The 20,793-nt window shown below is 32.8% G+C and overlaps 1 protein-coding gene across 1 annotated transcript in view; it reads left to right on the forward strand.

Annotated features, from left to right (window-relative positions):
• Positions 1-20,488, forward strand: part of Chmp2b (charged multivesicular body protein 2B) — a 35,149-nt gene extending 14,661 nt beyond the window's left edge. The window contains exons 2-6 of the mRNA XM_027929265.2: positions 1,731-1,822; positions 8,309-8,503; positions 13,144-13,246; positions 17,188-17,294; positions 17,486-20,488. Of these exons, the coding sequence (XP_027785066.1) occupies positions 1,731-1,822; positions 8,309-8,503; positions 13,144-13,246; positions 17,188-17,294; positions 17,486-17,596 (608 nt within the window). The 3' untranslated portion in view covers positions 17,597-20,488. The remainder of the gene's footprint in view (positions 1-1,730; positions 1,823-8,308; positions 8,504-13,143; positions 13,247-17,187; positions 17,295-17,485) is intronic.
• The last annotated feature ends 305 nt before the right edge of the window (positions 20,489-20,793 follow it).

The following is a 20,793-nucleotide window of genomic DNA, read 5'->3' on the forward strand; positions in this document are numbered from 1 at the left end:
TTATAGGTTATTTTTAGTTTTAATCTTTAAGGATAACCACACTCTTATCCACAGCAGCCAGATCTTTTTACATTCTTACCACGTGCACACAAGGGGTCCAGGCAACACATCTTTATGGACAGTTTGTTCTCCTTTTTTTTTTTTTTTATTATAACCATTTGAGTGGATGTGAAGTGGCTCCTAATTTCCCTAATGACAAATGATGTTTTAGATCTTTTTTATGTGTTTGTTGACTCTTTGTATTTTCTTTGCGAAAATGTCTATTTAAGCCCTTGCCCCTTTTATATTTGGGTTGTCTTTTGTTCTTGAGTTATACAGATTGTTTATATAGCCCAAGTACCAGATTCTTATCAAATATGTGTTTTTCATTCATTTTCTCTCAATCTATAGGTCATCTTTTCACTTGATAATGTACTTTTTGAGGCATAATACATTCATTTTTATTTAGTCCAATTTATAAGTTTTTTTCTTTCATTCATTTCTTTCATTAAAAGCTTATGCTTTTAATGTCATATTTGAGAACTCATTGCCAATTCTATGAAGACATGAAAATTTACATCAGTGTAGTCTAAGAATTTTATGACTTTAGCTCTGATATTTGGGTTGTTGATCTTTTTTGAGTTAATTTTTGTACATGGTGTGGGGTGTTCTTTACCATGTGGATGTCCAGTTATGTCATTTTAAGAGACTGTTCTTTTTGTTATTTTTCATCTATCTCTATTGAAAAGATGCTCCAGTGAAGTGGATAATATCACTGGTTCAAGAGACAGAATGCTTTGAGTCCAAATGTGATGTCATCACTTTTACCACCTATGGGATGTTGGCAAGTTATTTAACTTTCCTAACACTCAATTTGTTATATATAAAATAATGCAAAAATCAACTCTATAACATTTTGAACATCAGATTTGTAATATGAGTGAAACACTTAATAAGATTCCTGACAATAAGAAATCAATGTTGGCAAAATTAACAGTGACATTGTGTTCCTTTTAAGATATTGCTGTTATATAACCCAAATATAGCACATCAATCCTAGGTTATATGTCAATTTTACCAAAAGTGGAAATAAAGAATCCAAATGTATTGAGGTAAGTTAAAAAGAGATTATGATTGAGTGGACACATACAGTATATCAGGGCATTTTGTGAATTATTTACTCCTTAAAACAATCCCTATTTTATTAACAAAATGAAAGTTTTAGAGTGTTAGCTAAATTTGCCAAGATATAATTAATTGTATAATAAAGTGATAGAAGTGTGATGCAAATCCACATCTGCCTCATTAAAAGGTTTCATTATGTTATGACTTACTGTAGGAAAAAAAGGCAATAAAATATGAGACATGCCTTTCTTTCTGAAATTCCTATATCACTGGAGTAGGAGAGATGGTTTGTGTGTGTGTGTGATATGTATCTACCATATAAAATCATGTACTAATTAAAAAAGGGAATAGTTCATTGTGATGTAATATGCACTTGTGGTTAAACCTCAGACTATCATATTTCCATTTATCTTCTGTCAATTCTTTATAATCAGTATTTATAATCCATGGTTTACTATTTCAGTAATTTTTAGTGTATTAAATTGAAGGAAAACATTTTTAACATCTAATAAAGCAAGGCTTTTTTTTTCCTATTACAATTTCTTAGTCCAGTATTTTAACGAAGTAAATTGTATAATGATAAATTCGCTTTTTTTTGTGTGTGTGTGTGTGTGTGCTTCTTATAGATGTAATAAAGGAACAGAATCGTGAGTTACGAGGTACACAGAGGGCTATAATCAGAGATCGAGCAGCTTTAGAGAAGCAGGAAAAACAGCTGGTAAGTAGAACATTAAATTTCAGTTTAACTTTTCAAACAAATTTGGAAACTGGTGTCAGAATCATTAGCTAACCAGGAAAAAAGCACATGGCAGGTGGTAAGTGATTTACTTCGCTTAGAAATGACATTTAATGCTTTCCTGCATTTTCTGCTTACGTTCATTATGTTCTGCTTTCATCACAATTCTGTGTATTCTTCTGAATATAGAATCAGATTATTCCTCAGTTTGTGAAAATCAAAAAATGCTTCTCAAATAGAATTACCTTCTTTTTAGTTAACTGCAAAGATAAAATTGTCACAAAAAAACAAGAGAGTTATAGAAAAGTTAAATTAATTCAGAGGTGTCTTATGATATTTTAAAGATCACTGTGTTTGTGGCAGTGAATAACATTTTTTATAAATAACATATTATTGATGTTTCTAAATGTATATTGCTTCAGATGTTTTTCTGTAAAGCAGTTTTATTGAGAGTATAATTGACATGCAATAAACTGTACATATTTAAAAGGTACAGTTTGATATATTTTGGTATAAGTATTAACACCTGAAACCATTACTGCAGTTTATGTAATGAATAGAGCCATTGTCCTCAAAAGTTTTCTTATACCTTTTGAAATACCTTTTGCACATCCCTCCCTCTCTTTCCTCAGTGAGGCAAATACTGATTCGTTACTGTAGATTAATTTATTTTTCTGAAAATTTATAAAAATGGAATCCTATCTGAACTCTTATGGCTATTTTCAGCATAATCATTTTGAGGGATTAATATTGTTACATGTATCAGAATTAATTATTTGTTATTCATGAGTGTTAATCCATTATGTGGATATTTTTCAGTTTGTTTATCCATTTGTTGGCCTATGGACATTTGAGGTTTTCCTGGGTTTTAGGCTGTTTTGAATAAAGTTGCTATATACAGTCAAATGAAGTTTTGTGTAAATATTTATTTTCATGGGGGGTTTTCTAAGAATGAGTTTTTACTGGGTCATATGATAAATATATGTTTAACTATTTTGCAAAGTACCTCTAATATTTTCTCTTTCCATTAACAGTGTAGGAGAATCACAATTTTCTGGTAGGAACGCATTTCCTAATTCACAAATGATGCTCAGTATCTTTTTATGTACTTTTTGGTCATATATTTATCTTCTTTGTGAAAGCTCCTATTCAAGTACTTTATTTTACCCATGTTTTTTCATCTAGGTGTTTTCTTATTATTCAATTGTGGTAGTTCTCTATATATTATGGATATAAATGCTTTATTCAATGCATATTTCAGAAATAAGTTTCTGGTCTTTTACTTCATTTTCCTGTATGTTTGGGGGGAACCAAAGTATTTTATTATTATTTTCTTCTTTGACTAGTGCTTCTAGTGTCTTATGAAATCTTTGCCTAACCCAAAGGCACTAATACTTTCTCTCATGTGTCCCTTAGAATTATCATAGTTTTAGTTTTAACATTTAAAACTGGGAACCATATTGAATTAAACTTCACCTTGGTGTCAAATAAGGTTCGAGGTTTTTTGTTTTTGTTTTTTTGCATGTGCAACTTGAGTTGTTCCAACATGATTTGTTGCTGAAATCTTTCCCTTATCATTTTTATTGGAAATCATGTCCAAGCATGTAGGGGCATCTCAGGGCTCTATGCTGTTTCATTGAAGTATCTGACTTTATGTAAGTCAATACCACACTGTTTTTACTAATATTTTTGATGGTAAGGTTTCAAGTTTAACAATGTTAATCATTCGACTTTGTATTTCTTTTTTACATAATTGTTTAGGCTATTTTAGGTGCTTATATTTCCATATGAACTTTAGAGTAAACCTGTCAACCACAAAAACAATTAGATTTTGATTGGAATTACATTAAATATATAAACCCTTGGGAAGAATTAACATTTTAACAATAATAAGTCTTCCTATCCATGAATATTTTATGTCTGCATTTATTTAAATCTTTAATTTTTCTCAGCAGTGGTTTGTACTGTTAAGTATAGGTCTTGTACTTCATTTTTCATATTTATCCCTAAATATCTCAGTGTTTGCTAAATTTTTATTTTTTATCATTTTTAAGAACAAATTTAATTTCTGACATTTTTCACTAGTATATATACAGACACATTAAATTGTTGTGTGTTCGTTTTGAATCCCATAGCCTTCCTGAGCTCATTTATTCTTGTAGCCCTTTTGTAGATTTCATGAGATTTCTTTTTATTTCCAGTGGTATTTTTAAAAAAATTTATTTATTTTAATTAGGCATATACAACAGCAGAATGCTGTTGATTGTACACAGAATGCTGATTCATTGTACATAATTGCAGCACAACTTTTCATTTCTGTTTGTACACGATGTAGCATCACATCATATGTGCAGTCATACATGTACCTATGGTAATAATGTCCATCACATTTCACCATCTTTCCTGCCTCCATAGCCCTCACCTCTTCTTCCTCCCCTTTGCCCAATCAAAGTTCCTCCATTTTTCCTATGCCCTCCCCCATTATGGATCAGCATCCACTTATCAGAGAGAACATTCGGCCTTTGGATTTTGGGGATTGGCTTACTTCACTTAGCATGATATTCTCCAGTTCTGTCTACTTACCTGTAAATGCCATAATTTTATTCTCCACTTTCTTTATCCATTTATCTATTGAAGGGCATCTAGGTTACTTCCGCAGTTTACCTATTGTTAATTTAGCTGCTATAAGCATTGATGTGGTTGCATTACTCTAGTATGCTGATTTTAAGTCCTTTGGGTATAGACCAAGGGATAGCTGGGTCAAATGATGGTTCCATTCCAAGATTTCTAAGGAATTTCCATACTGCTTTCCAGAGTGGGTACACCAATTTGCAGTCCCACTAGCAACATATGAGTGTGTCTTTTCCCTCCACATCCTCAGCAACACTTATTGTTGTTTTTATTCTTGACATAACTGCCATTTTGACTGGGGTATGAAATCTTAGAGTAGTTTTGATTTGCATTTCTCTAATTACTAGAGATGTTGAACATTTTTTCATATATTTGTTGATCAATTTGTATATCTTCTTCTGAGAAGTGTCTGTTCAGCTCCTTGGCCCATTTATTGATTAGGTTGTTTGTTTTTTTTGGTGTTAAGTTTTTTGAGTTCTTTATATATCCTGGAAATTAGTGCTCTATCTGATGTGTATGACAAAAATTTGTTCCCAAAACGTAGGCTCTCTCTTTACCTCATTGATTATTTGTTTTGCTGAGAAGAGGCTTTTTAGTTTGAATTCATCCCATTTATTAATTCTTGATTTTATTTCTTGTGCTTTAGGAGTCTTGTTAAAGAATTTGGTATGTCATCTTGACTCATTAAAACTTTACATTTCCTTTTCCAATCTTTTTTCCGTATTTTTTTTTCTTTTCTTTTTACACTATCTAGAACCTCTTATAAAATATTGAATAGAAGTGATGTTAACAGACATTTTTATCTTTTTACTGAATTTAGAGGGAAAACATTCAGCCTTACATGATTAAGTCTAATATTACTTACAGGCTTTGTATAGATGCCCTTTTCCAGCTTGTTCAATTTTGTTTTTATCTAATTTGCCAAGAGTTTTTTAATCAGGAATGAATTTTATTAAGTTTCACTTGGTATTTTTTGCATCTATTGAAATGATTGTGTAGTTTATTAGTCTGTTAATACAGTGAAATACATTGATTTTTCAAAAGTTAAAACAGAGCTGGACACAGTGGCACACAGCAGTTTGGGAGACTGAGGCAGGAGGATCATGAGTTCAAAGCCAGCCTCAGCAAAAATGAGGCACTAAGCAACTCAGTGAGACCCTGTCTCTAAATGAAATACAAAAAAGGGCTGGGGATGTGGCTCAGTGGTTAATGTCCCTGAGTTCAATCCCCAGTACCAGAACCAAAAAAACCCAAAACAAAACAAAACAAAACCATAAAACCAAAAACAACAGCAATAAAAGTTAAAATAGCTTTTTGCTCCTTGGAATATACCCCTCTTGGTAATGATGCATTTGTTCATGTATTTTCAACTTTTTCAATTTACTGAAACTTTGTCAAGAACATTGCATTTATGTTCATGAAAGATGTTGATTTTTAGTTTTCTTTTTGGTGAGATATATATGTATACACACACACATATACATAATTATATATTTGTGTGTGGGTTTTGTTTTTTGGTTTTTTTTGGCTGTTGTAGTAAAAATGCTGAACTGGCACATGTCCTTTACCGTTTTCTTTACTAAGATATTTGTGTATTAGTTTCTTAAATATTTGATAGATTCATCAGTAAAATCATCTGTGAACAACGTTTTCTTTGGGAATAGCTTTGTAAACTACAAGTTATTTTTTATTGTAAGCAGATATCTAATGGGCTAATTGGGCTATCTGTTATGTTGAAGGACCTTTTTTTTTGAATATATGAAGTAATTTGTCAATTTCTACTAAATTTTTAAGTGTAAAGACATAGTGATGTATGTAATATTCCCTTGTTACCTTTTAGCATCTTTAAATTAGGAAGTGATGTTCTCCTATACATTCCTATTATTTATAATTTATATGTTCTTTGTCTGCCCTAGTTATTTGTTATTTTCCTTCACCAGTTTAGCTCATGGTTTTTTGGTTAATCTTGTAAAAAAGAAAAATAATTTTTGCTTTCACTGATTTTTCTGTACTGATTTTTTTGTTTCCTAGCTTATAATTTCTTTCCTATTTATGTATTTCCTTCTTTTTGTTACTTTGAATTCATGTTTTTCAAATATAAGCTCTAATGCTATAAATTTCCTGAGAACTATTTTAATTGTAGTTTACACATTTTGATGTTGCTTTTTTATTGAGTTCAAAATACTATCTTATTTTTACTCTGATTTTCTTAGTCCATGACTTAACTAAAAACTGTGTTTTTAAATTTCCACTTAAGATTTCCCTTCCATATTCGCATTATTAATTGACAGTTTAATTTCTTTTGTTAGAGAATGTACTTTGTATAATTTCAGTCTTCCTAAATTTACTAAATCACTTTGTGATATAGATATGGAATATTTCAGTAATCATTTAGTATATACTTGTAAAGAATGTGTAATATACTGTTGGTGATAAAATTTCTTATAAATGTAAATCAGGTCAAATGAGTGATGATGTTTTAAAGTCTTCTTTATCATTACAGATGTCTTGATCACAGTATTCCTTCCTTAGCTGTGGTTTCACTTTCCATTGTTTTGGTTACCCATGATGAACTGTGATCTGAAAGTATTAAAGGAAAATTCCAAAAACATAATTCATCAGTTTCAAATTGTACACTGTGTTAGTAACTTGGTAAAATCTTGTACCTTTATACCATCTAGCTCTGTTCCACTTAAAAATGAATTTTCTTTTTGTCCAATGTATCACACTGTATATGCTACCTACCCATTAGTCCCTTCATATCTGTCTGGGTTATCAACTCATTTGTAACAGTGTCAAAGTACTTGTGTTCATATATCCCTTATTTTACTTAATAATGAGCCCCAAGTGCAAGAGTAATGATGGTGACAATTCACATATGCCAAAGACAAACTATAATGTGCTTCCTTTAAATGAAAAGGTAAAAACTTATCATAGATATATATGTACAGGGGAAAAAATAGAATATATAGGGTTTGGTACCACACACAGTTTCAGACTTCATTGAGGACTTTGAAACATCTCTCCTGTGGATAAGGAGGGACTACTATAATTTTAACAATTATAGCTATGTACTTGAGAGAGGAGATAATGATATCTCTTATGCTATTTGTGTTTGTTTCTTCTTTAAATCCTGTTAGTTTTGCTTCCTGTATTTTCAAGCACTGTTAATTAGGTGCATATGCATTTATGATTGCCTTGAGATCTGTATTTTTTTCCTTTATTATCATGAAATGCTTTTTTAAAATTTCTGATAATATTCCTTGTTCTCAAGTGTATTTGTTTTGTTATTAATTATAGCCATCCAGATTGGCAAACTTGTGTAAATATTTATATAATTTTTATTTTTTCACTTTTTAATCCAAATTTGCTTTTATATTTAAAGTTGGTTTCTTGAGGTAGCATGTAATTGGATTAACTTATCTATCTAATCTGACACTTGCCCTTTTAATTGATGTATAAGATGGACTGTTTCATTTAGTGCAGTTATCTATATTATTACTATATTATTATCTTTAAATCAGTCACCAAATATCTGCCTACCTACTTTTAGACACTTTTAAAACATTTTTTTTCTGTGTTCTATGTATCTCCTGTTTTGTAGACTTGCTTTGTATTCATAGATGGAGGCGCTAGTTCTCCCCTTCCCATGTGAACATATAGATATAGAATAAATAGCCCTCTCAAATTACTTTTCCTCTCTATGTCCTTTATGACAACCTCTTCCTTTTAGGGAAAAATAATGTATAACTTATTATAGATCTTTTCTTCTGAAATGAGTCATTCAGAACTACCACTTGATGATTTTATTTCCCTCCTCTTACTTTTCCCTTTTAGGAATTAGAAATTAAGAAAATGGCAAAGATTGGTAATAAAGAAGCTTGCAGGGTTTTAGCCAAACAGCTTGTACATCTACGGAAACAGAAAACAAGAACTTTTGCTGTAAGTTCAAAGGTCACTTCTATGTCCACACAAACGAAAGTGATGAATTCCCAGATGAAGATGGCTGGAGCAATGTCTACCACAGCAAAGGTCAGTGGGAGGCTTTGTGTCCAAATTCCATCAAAGATATGTAAATATTAATATTCAAATCAGATTTCCAAGCACCTTCTGGGGGGTGTGTGTGTGTGTGTGTGTGTGTGTGTATGGTACAGAATTCTAGGCCTTAGTAATTACTCTGTATTCTTTGTTGGTATGTTTTAATATAAAATAAGGACATTTCCGCTTTCCCAAGATCACATATAGTTTCTAAGTTTATAATAGTTCCTTAAAGCAGTGTTAACTTTTTTCCACAATTGTCAGATCTTGAGGCTGGGGTTGTAGCTCAGTGGTAGAGTTCTTGCCTCCCATGTGTGAGGCACTGGTTTTGATCCTCAGCACCACATAAAAATAAATAAGCAAATAAAGAGATTGTGTCCATCTACAACTTAGAAAAAAATTAAATTGTCAGATCATTGGGATTCTCATTTCATTAAGTTATCATTTTTTACTACTTTCTAGTAATAATTTCTTCTTGATTCACTTTTATGAATGTATTAGAAGGATGTATGGATAGTGTCAAAAGGATTTATCAAATAATGTTTTTTCAGGAGTTTTATATTTTAACTATATATAGGTAACATAGCATATATATTAACACACACATATGGCTTTCATTGTAGAGTTTAAAATCTGAGTATATAATCATTTAATAAGTAATGTCCTTGATATGTATCAAACACTGTGAGTAATCAAAAATGGTTTTACAAAAAGACTTTGCTTTTGCAGAGTTTGCAGTTCAGCTTAGGGAAGCATAAGGTATATCTGATAGGAAACTTGCTGCCATACATTAGTCTGTATGAAGCTTTGTTGAACTGCACAGATCTTTGAGTAGGATGGTTCAAAGGACTTTGTAAAATACCTAGTCTTAAAGGAATTATGAGGTGTTAGATGTAGGTAAGGGGGAGTATGAATATAAAGAGCCAAAGGGAAAAAATCCAGAGAAAATTATGAGGTGTATATATTATGAAAATGATATGTGTAGTGGAGTCTCTTTATTAACAGTAGTTATAGTCTGTGAATTCGGGAATAATGAAATAGCAAATATTGCACTATTGCTCTTATGGGGAACATTGTGGACAGCTTCATGTGAGGCTTTTGTTCACAACATTTGCATTGACTAATCTATACCCAGCCTTATTTTATGTGTGTTTCTGTTTAAAGATACCATATTTAATATATATTGTCAATTTATTAATACATAGTGACAGTAGCACTATGCCTCATGCATAAATGAAGCTTATCTACCTTGTGTTTTCTCTGTAAGGCACACTGTACCTTCTTTCACTTAGGAACATTAAACAGCACATTAGTACTATGCTTAGGGACTTTTTAAAGTGCAAAATCACCAATAATAAGCAAAAAAAAAAATGAGAAAAATGTATTACTAAAGAGATTGCCAAAGGTATACTGATTTACAGTATGAAAGCTGAAACAAGAAGGTAGTGCATTGCCTGTTGGGTGACTCAATTTAATTTGTCTCTCTGCCCTTGTCACCATATTAAAGCATTGTAAATATTGATGTGAAGCTACAAATAAATTTTAGCAACTAGAAAAATTTATACATATGTATTCCACGAATAACAAAAATCAATTGTGATTTCTGCTTAGACTACGAAAAACATGCAAATAGAATGCATCTATTTTATGAGGTATAAAAAGTGTAGTAACACATTCTGTAAAAAATAGAGAAAGTTTCAGCATAAGTTTTGTTTCTCAGTTAACTTACTCTTGATGGATTTTAGTCATTTTACAATCAAAAGTTTGTAGTTAAGGGCAAAACTTCAGAACTTTTGTTTCTTTTTGGCCTTACAGATTGACAGTTAATATCCGTTTGATTTTGGGGAAAGATCATTTTGGAGATCACTTAGGTAGGCAGTAGTGTTAGGGGGGAACAATTACTCATTTTTTAATTTTCTGTAACTAATAGACTAGGAAAACATATTTAATATAGTTTTCCCTTGTAGAGATGTCTCAGTTGGAATTCTCACTTAAATATCTTAGAAATGTGTTAACTTACCAAATATTGTTTAGGTTCTCTATGTGGCCACTACACTAGATAGTGGGCATGAAATGGAAAGTAAAACCTGGCAAGGGCTTAACCTTCATAGAGCTTAATGTCTATATAAGCGGTAGCACATTTAAGAGGTAGTAGGAAAGCTCTGCTTAGTTCAAATCTCATTTCACTTAGCTACTGTGTGATCTTGGGGATATTATTTAGCTTTTCTGTGCCTTGATTCTCTGTAACGTAGCAAAAATATCATTTAACTTTAATATTATTATATGTAAAATGCTTAGAACAGTGTCTGGCTTACTTATGCAGGCATTAGCTATTCTATCACCATCCTCCTCATTAATGTTATTAGCATTGTTTACCACAATAATGTAAGTTGCAATTAAAGTAATATAATTTAAACCAACAAATGTAAAATTTTGTCTGTAGTGCTGGGTTTTAACAAGAGTGTTCTAATCTTGGGTGTCAGTGGCTGTTTCCTTATGAAAGTAGCTTCTAACTGCAGTGTGAAGTGTTGATTGTGAAGCAGGTGGAGAGGAACACTACAGGTGAGGGAAAAGTAAAGGTCTTGTGGCAGGAGAGAGCATAGTAGTTAAGGAAATAAAAGATCAGCGTATGCCTGTAAGACAATGGTAGCAAATCAGACCTCTTGTTAAATAGATTGCAGCTGATGATGGGTCTCTTTGGTAAGTTATGGAATTTGACTTTTAACACTAAGAGCAATGAAAAGGTTTTGGAGAGTTAGGTATAGGAGGCAGTGGGGGACTGGAGGAGTCGAGTGCAGTGGCATATTGATGAAAGATTACATTGGCACAGCATGAGTAGAGATTGTGTGAGAAAAGACTGTTTTTTTCTTTATATATTTGATACCAGTATATTGTCAGTGTATAATAATCTTTTAATATACCAGATTAACTATGAATAAAATACATATATATTCATGCATATATAGTACATCATATATGTAAATTGTGACTACGCGATAATAGTAATCTCTCTCTCTCTCTCTCTCTCTCTCTCTTTTTTTGGTACCTGGGATTGAATCCTGAACCCATAGGGGCTTAACCACTAAGCCACATCCCCGGTCATTTTTATATTTTATTTAGAGACAGGGTCTTGCTGAGTGCTTACCTCTCAATCTCCCTGCCTTAGCCTCCCAAGCCACTGGGATTACAGACCTGCACCGCCATGCCCGACAATAACCTCTTTTAATGAAATGTATATACTTGTATATACATTAATGTTATTAAGTATATACAAGAATTTTTTTACATATTTTTGCAAAACAATTTTTCATAATTTTTTATGGTTTAAAGTGTATTAATAGCCTGAGTAGCTATGCTAGTATAACCTCTAATCCTTTTACACATTGAAAATTTTAAGAAAAATTATAATTAAACTTCAAAATTCTTTTAAATTTAAATATGACCTACTTGCCACATGTTTTTCACTGCTGTGACTAAAGGATCTAACCAGAACAACTTTAGAGGAGAAAAAGTTTATTTGGGGGCTCCCAGTTTAAGAGGTCTTAGCCCATAGAAAGCTGGCTCCATTCCTCTGGGCTTGAGGTGAGGCTGAACATCATGGTGGGAGAGGGTGGCAGAGGGAAGCAGCTCATGTCATGGTTATCAGGAAGCAGAAAAAGTGAGTCTCCATTCTCCAGATACAAAATATATATGCCATAGCCACCCCCCAATTCCCATCTTTCCAGTGATACCCTACCCCTTCAGTTACCACTCAGTTAATCCCTACCAAGGGATTAATTCATTGATTGGGTTAAGACTCTCACAACCCAATCACTTTTTCTCTGAAGCTTCTTGCATTGTCTCACATGTGAGCTTTTGTGGCTGAGGACACCACATCTAAACCACAACACCATGTAACAGGTCAATTTAGTTTTCCCTTTAGAATAGAAATAAGTTTTATATTGATAATTTTTTTGCTATATAATTTTTGCCTGCTATTCAGATGAAGTAGTTTGCACTGGTCTTTATTATGTAGATGTTAAACATGTGGTTTTTAAATGACTATTCCGTTTTTTTCTAGAATAGTTAACACTGTGTTTTAGAATGTCAGAGTATGTATTTTTTAAAAGCCTATGTATATGTGATTGTGTGATGTGCTTTCCCTAGATTTATTTCATGGTAAAAATTTTCTGTTTTGGTACTGTGGATTAAAACTAGAGGTGCTGGGCTGGGGATGTGACTCAAGCGGTAGCGCGCTCGCCTGGCATGCGTGCGGCCCGGGTTCGATCCTCAGCACTACGTACAAAGATGTTGTGTCCGCCGAAAACTAAAAAATAAATATTAAAAAATTCTCTCTCTCTCTCTCTCTCTTAAAAAACAAAACAAAACAAAACAAAAAACTAGAGGTGCTTTACCACTGAGCTACAACCCCAACTGTTTTTTGTTGTTGTTGTTGTTGTTTTTGAGACAGGGTCTCACCAAATTGCTTAGGGCCTCACTTCACTAAGTTGCTGAGGCTGGCCTTGAGCTTGTGATCCTCCAGCCTCAGCCTTCCAAGTCACTGGGATTACGGACATGTACCACAGTGGCCTGGCACTCCATGGTAAAAGTTTCATAATTGTGTAGCTAACATTAATCTTTTTATATATTTACAGACAATGCAGGCAGTTAACAAGAAAATGGATCCACAAAAGACATTACAAACAATGCAGAATTTCCAGAAGGAAAACATGAAAATGGAAATGACTGAAGAAATGAGTAAGTTTCAGGAAGTTATGATGAAATGTACAATTTTCCCATCTTTGAATTAGCCCGGTGCATTTGCTAGCAGTCTCATATTCTCATACATGAAGGCACAAATGAGGAAACAAGGAATGATAGAGCAACTATATAAATGTTTATTTTCATAACTTCAATATACATTTATATTGGCAGTGTTCAAGGCACAAAACTCTTACTGTATAACTGAGGGATAAATATAAGATGTCAAACCATATTTCTATTATATATTGGCTTTAACAGTCTTACTTTATTGATTATCATACCCAAAAAATTGTGAATAAAATAAGTGTTGGGTAAGTTAGGTAGTTTCAGAATTATATAAATTCTGTCATACCATAAAAGAGATATATGTATTATAGGTAGAATTAATGGAACCGTTTTTTTTTTTTTTCTTTTCTTTCACAGAATGTCATTTATATTTAGTTTTCTTCTTTGTAAGTATATATGTGTGTATATATGTGTTTTTTTTATCTTCTTAAGAGTATTGACTAAGCTTTATGAGGCATTTGGTTTATAGTACCAAATTCTTCACAGAAAGACCACACCAATTTTATTTTGTCAAAAATGGATGAGTAACTCCTTACAACTCCCTGGTCAATATTGAATCATTACTCATATGTCAAAAATGTGCACCACTGTTTTGGAAAAATACTTCTTGGTGATTTTACAACTATGTAGGGATATGCTGATTTGGCTCTGCATATCTGCCAGCATTTTAGTTCGACAGCATTTGATGTATAAAACAGTATCTATTTAAATTGCTAGGGTTTTCATATTCACTGTTGCTGTAGGATTTTTTTTTTCAGAGCATCAAATTTTTTCCAAGGGTATAATGATACTGTATGTGTATCTTTGATAGGTCCAGACCTTTTTTTATTTTGTACTTCATGCCTTTACTTTGAAAATGTAGTTTTTTTTTTTTTCGAGGCTCTTGAAACATTTTAGTAATTGTCTAATGACTGAGAGAATTATCATTTATATAATGATCATAGTATCTAACAAATTTGCATGTGATTTCCGGTGATGACACAGGTGTGAGCAAATCTTAGAGGAATTAACTTTTCCATTAAGCTATAATGAAAAGAATCAAGCCCTTATTTATCTATCATATCTATCACAGTTGTTTCCATTAGTATTTTAGTACTTTGAAAATCAGTACAAAGTAAAGCAGTAATTTATGGTTGTTTTTTCAATAGATTAGTAAATAAAGTACATTAACAAAATTTTCACCAAAGATACATTGAAAATGGAAATGAATATGTCTTTTTTGAATGAGAATTTATTGCTATGTTGTTCCAAAAGTTGTCCACATTCAAGTTTTAGAAACAAGGTCTTTGGGAAATCTTCATTATGTCTTTGATTAGTTTTGTCATGCCTTTTCTGAAAGGATTCTTCTCTGTTAATCCCTGGTTATACTTCTGTGTTTGTTCTCATCTATCCCTTTTTTCATTATTTCTCAAACATTTCTTTATTCAGGCCCTTAAAAACTCAGACCTGGGCTTCCCATTCCCTATTACTTCCCACCATCTAGGTAGCACAGAAGTTTACCTCTAGGGTATGCTTGACAGATTCTTTCAATGACTTCCTATTTATCACAAAGTAACACCCTCAAAATAATAAATCATAAATCAAAACCAATTTTCCAGTGAAGTTCTTTTATTTTGCCAGTGACAATATTGAACTCCAGAGAAGTAAAATACCTTTTTCCCAAAAGTTGAATGGATACTGAAAGGAACAACTGGTACTAATTCATGTCTTAAAAATGTTCACTCTGTTTCTTCAGAGATGATAGTCTATGATTTTTTTTCTTATCCATTAGCTTTTGAGCCTTATCCAATTTTATACTGTTGAATTAACACACACAAAAAATCAGCTTTTCAAATCATGTTCATACAGACCAGAAATCATAACCAGTATCAAGCTTTATTATTGATGTCAAGGATATAAGCAGCTGAGAGTAATACAGGCCAAGCAGGGAGAAGATTTGGAATCACAAATGATTCTCTGTATCTATTTTTCCTATTGCCGCAGTCTGGCTGGGCACAATCAGGAGCCACTTGTCAAAAGAAACTAACTTTATTTTTAGAACCACACACGCCAAACAAAACAGCCTCTCAGGAAAAACCCTCAGAGCCTCAACTGCCACCACCGGCTTTCCACAAGCCTCTCTCTCCCACACAAGCTTCTCCCCACCTCCCACAATCCTCCTGCTCTTGAGGCCGATTGGCTGGGTCACGTGGGCGGAGCCAAAAAAGTCCCCCAATGAGCAGCTCCGTGGTCTGAAAGGGCAGGGAAACAGTCCAATGAGCATCACCGCAGAGGAGCCAATCAGCTAGATGTTGCTGGGGCCGCTGTGAGCCAATCATCAGCCGGCAGCTGGAAGTTTGCTGGCAGCTGGAAGTTTGCTGGGGCCCCTTCGGCTGTGGCTCTCAACATCCTATCTCAGACACAAGATCTCTGATCAGTAATCATATAGAATAATAGATAATGCAGCAGATAAAATTGCTTATCATCCTGTGTTGAAGAGGAGCATTTAGATTATGAAATAACTCCAACATGTTAATTCCGCAGATGTTTAATGGTCATATGGCATTTTCCAGGATCCATGGATCATAAGCCCACAGGTTGTAGGTTTGTCGCTATTACTATCCTAGAGGACATTCTGCTATGAGCATTGTTTCAGTAGAAGAGGATTGTTTCAGTAGCAGATATTTTGTCTTTTCCCAAGAGCCACTTATCAAGGTGGTTTCAAGAAGATCAGCCTACACTACCTGTCTTTCCTCTGAGGTACTATTAGAGGCCCACCACTTTAATATTTTTCATCTTGCCCTTTTCTATTCATGTACCTTGATCCCAATCAAACTGAAAAATTTACTCTTCTTTGTATGTGTTCTGACTGCTTCACATGTCTGCATCTCTTTTTGGTCAAACCTTAGGCATGCTTCTAAGATTGTCATTCACGTATTCCTTTTAGCTGAATGTATATAGTTTCCCTCTGAAACTATATAAGCATCTATTTCTCCATGTACTATAATGTATTTTGTTTCCTACTCAAGAATAAACTACCTAAGATCTTTATTTTTCTCCAGTTTTCCATTGTATTTGTACTACATGCCAGTGTCAAAGATAAATGAGACATAATCCCAGGACTTTAAACATTCCTTCCCCTCACCTCAGCATGCTGCCCTCTATGTAGAAGGCTTTTGATAAATATTTTAGGCAGGGAAGGGAAAAAAAATCAAGGATTACAGCAGTAATAATTTTGAAATGTTAAATTGGACATTATTCTTTGGACAAATTCAGTAAACTATTGAACCTTTGACCCTATTAGAATATTCTGCCTATGTATTGAGAGTATACTTAAAAATAGAAAAATATGATATAGGTATAAAAAGAGTAAATTGTCACCCACATACTAACAGGTTATTTGATTCTTGTATATTTTTTCCTGGTTAGGTTTAACAGCTAGCAGCTCACAATTTGTGGATCATATTTAAAGACCTGAAGCCTTGTGAATATCACTGGGTTTTGTTTAAAGATATAATTGTTTTTATTAATTTTTTTTTCTTTTTTTCCATGCTAGGGCCTTCATGTATTAGGCAAGCAATCTACCACTATGATATGTCACCAGCCCTAAAGATATGATTTTTTAGAAAATCAGAGTAGAACTATTTCATTATAGGATAATTTTTCTAGATATGAACATTATTCTAAATTTAGTGGTTTAGAAATGTGTTAATCAGTATACTTCACTGACATTTCAAAATGACTTTTGTCTTTCATTGGTTGACCTAAATTTGCCTTCTGTAATGTAAAAAATATGTACACATAGTTGGACTATCTTCTAAAAATGTGAAACTGATCTGAAATCTGTTTGAAAGTAACAGCTTTGTTTTATTCCCCCTCCCTCCACCAAGTCAACGACACACTTGATGACATCTTTGATGGCTCTGATGATGAAGAAGAAAGCCAGGATATTGTGAATCAAGTTCTTGATGAAATTGGAATTGAAATCTCTGGAAAGGTATGAACATCTTCTTTTCTTAGATGAAAATAGTTTTGGCCACTTTTATTCATTGTTTTAGGTTGTCCATTAGTGTTAACATGTTTTTATATTTGCTTCAAAAGTAAATTACTTTGCAGCTTATCCTTCTGTTCTTACCCAAGAGTTTGCAAATGAACATTTTTTTTTCTCTTTTTGTTTCTTTATTATAGATGGCCAAAGCTCCGTCAGCTGCCCGAAGTTTACCATCTGCCTCTACTTCAAAGGCTACAATCTCCGATGAAGAGATTGAACGGCAACTCAAAGCCTTAGGAGTAGATTAATCAAAAAGTCATGATATTTTTGTGTACTGATTTAGTATAAAGCAAGCACAGTGCAGATTCCTTTTACAAAAACACATTTATTTTGCAAAAATGAAAACCATGAGTGAACAGTTGTTTCCTAACCCATGGCCATTTTGAGTCTTGCCAAAGAATAACAATGATGCAAAAATGGAAACAGTTTGAATTTTAATTAGAACTATTTAGGAGTGATGATGTGTAAAACTGGATTTCTTTTCTGCATGGCATAGAGAAATTATAACTATTACTTAGTGTCTGTTTATGTTCTAAATCTTTTTACACTGAATACAAAATTCTTGTTAAATGCCACTAGGCACCAACTTATGGAAAGAGACTTGTAAAAATATTAAAAGTATGTCGTTAATTCTGTATCTGTTGCTTGTCCTTTGTAAATGATTATGTGTTATGACCATAGGCAGTTCATCTGCCAAATTATTTTTAAATGATCAAAAAGAACAGTGCTGTTTCAACATCTGTCTTAAAACTGCCATGAGGTTTTCTTTCCTTTTTTTTTTTTTTTCCTTTGGGAGAACATTCTAGTTGGTAAGTTTATTACCTTTCAAAATGTGCTTGGGACCTGCCTTAAACAGCACAAACATATTGTGCTCATCTTTAAATTATTTTACCTGGCAGAAAAGAATTTCATTTTAAACTAAAAATTGAGGCCTCTTGTAACAGTTTTGCAGGCTCTCTTCTAAACCTTATGAAAGTGAACTAAATATAATAGAAACAAAGACACTGAATTCATAATGCTTCATAGTAATCCATAGTATATTTTTGTCTTTCTTCCAAGAACTGAGATTTTCTCCATGTAACTTAATTTCTGTTTAATTTAAATTGAATTAATGTATATTCTAATGTATACTCTAAATTGAAGGCATTATTCTTAATGAAGTACAACTATACAACTACTATGACAATACTTGACCTAAACTTTTAAAATAAAATCTTAACTTTTTTTGGGTGGGTTGGTGGTAAATAAACAACTTTGTCAGAAATGATTGCCTATATGTGTATTACTATGTTAGCATTCTCTGAGGTGTAATTGCTATGGTATTTTATGTATACAGAGAATAAGAGAACAATAGTTAGAATTTTTAATTTGGTTAGTTTTGAAAATAATGTTACAATATATGGATTCTGACACATCCAACCACAAAAACTCTGGAGTTGTTTATGTATAACTTGGTGGATTTGGGGTGGTGGACATTTGGCCTGATGTTGGCAAAGTCACATTTTAGGACTAGTATACATGTACTGTGTGGATTGTGGAAGGAACAGAAAACTAAGCCATCTAAGTTTAGAATCCATCAATTATACTGTGTTTACTAAGAACATATTCACAATTTCCCTGAAGAGAGATGAGTCAAAACAATTTACTGGATTATGGAATGTTGACCCAGAACATGTTTTGGTTCTTGAATATACATAATAATGCCATTTAACTTTAATTTCTTGTTTACATGTGGGGGCTTTTGGTTTTTTTAAACTATTTTGTTAAAAAAAACTGAATAAAGATTTATTACTGTTATCCTTTTTAAAAAAAAAAACTCTCTTTTACTCTGTTTTTGGCTTCTGCTAAAATTAGAATTCTTATGATGTTTGGTAATTTTCAAAAGAGTGCTTTTTATTATTTTCTTGGAAGGAAAGTGGAAAACTCTGCTACATAACATTTTCACAACAAAACAAATTGTCTTTTTAAGAATTAGCATTTGGTACAGGATTGATGTTTGTGAATGGAGTAAGCCTAAGAAGTGGTGGTTTCATGTTAAATTATTCTGATAATCTCTTACTGGAGTTTCCAAGGACTAAATTTTAAGTTTTATATTTAAGCTCATAATTCTTGCGATTGCTTTCATTTCTGTTAAATGTGGATACCACAGAATTTTGGACTCAAAACAGAGTATACTCCATTCTGACTTGGCTACATATATAAAATGCTTTGGGTGGCATATTTATGATCACAATAAATTTGTAATGTTACTCTATCTTTTACGAAATATTGAAAGTTCCTTTTGGACCTTTGAGGAGCAAGATATTTTATAGATTGAGCTTAATGAATGTTGATTATTTATTTATTTTTTAAACCCTGTTCTCTGTAACTTGGTAATAGGATTTTTTTTTTTTTTTTTAAACATTTATATTCAAGCTGCAAGGGGTTGCCAATAGAGAGGGCAGAATAATAACAGCAAAATCTCTGGTACCAAATGGGAAGCAGTGCAATGTCACATTTTGTTACCAGATGTAAATGTCATGGATGGAGGAGATTTGAGAGTACCAGAGAACTGGAATGTGGGGGTATGAAAATGTCAGTACACGTGATGATAACACCTGGTATTAGGAAACAAAATGACCATCTGTCAGGATGATTGTGTTACACAGACTGTACTTTATACTCTTAAGATGAGTGCCTGGTTATGGCAGGAGCTAGTGGAAAGGGCCTCAGGATTTTGACACTATAGAACGGGAGTAGGAAGCCAGCTTTGTGTTATTTGACCCACACTGTGATTTTATATTTTGTTACTCCCATTTGAATGCCAATAGGAGCCTGTACTCCCCCTTTGGCCAAAAGTACATTCCCTACATCCACTTGCCCCACTTCTAGCCTGATGCTTGTGGACCTAATTTAAATATATTCCACTATTTTAGATACTTCTATGTCAAAACAAGATTTGTCCCAGTATGAAAAGGAGTGACTTTCTTCTTTGATGCCGCTACTCTGCACAAAAAAGTTTCTCAGCTGCAGAAAAAGATCAGCCTTCTTATATCTTCTCTATCAGCCATTCTTCTAACCCTAGTTCCTTGAGTCAATTGAATTGAGTTCCTGTCATGTATAACTAAAAACAACAAATAAAATTTTTTTAAAAAAGCAAACCTAAGTATTGTGAAATCTGATTTCAGACACCCCAAAATACCTTCCACGGTCTCTCAAGAACTTGAAATGCACACACCTTCCCATCCCCCAATGCTAAAAACATTTCTTTGATAAATCCTTTCCAAAAAATGGAAAGTTACATGAATCAGTTTGTCAACAATCTCTAAGTAAAGCTTAATGTATCAGCGTAATTAACAGACCTTTCTAGTTTAATGGATGAATGCACTGAATTCCTAAAGACATACCAAGTATTCCTTCAAGATAATTGCTTTTTTTTTTTTTTTTTTTTTTGCGGGGGAGTGGT

This window comes from Marmota flaviventris, chromosome 8, assembly GCF_047511675.1.
Source record: "Marmota flaviventris isolate mMarFla1 chromosome 8, mMarFla1.hap1, whole genome shotgun sequence".
Lineage (NCBI taxonomy): Eukaryota > Metazoa > Chordata > Mammalia > Rodentia > Sciuridae > Marmota > Marmota flaviventris.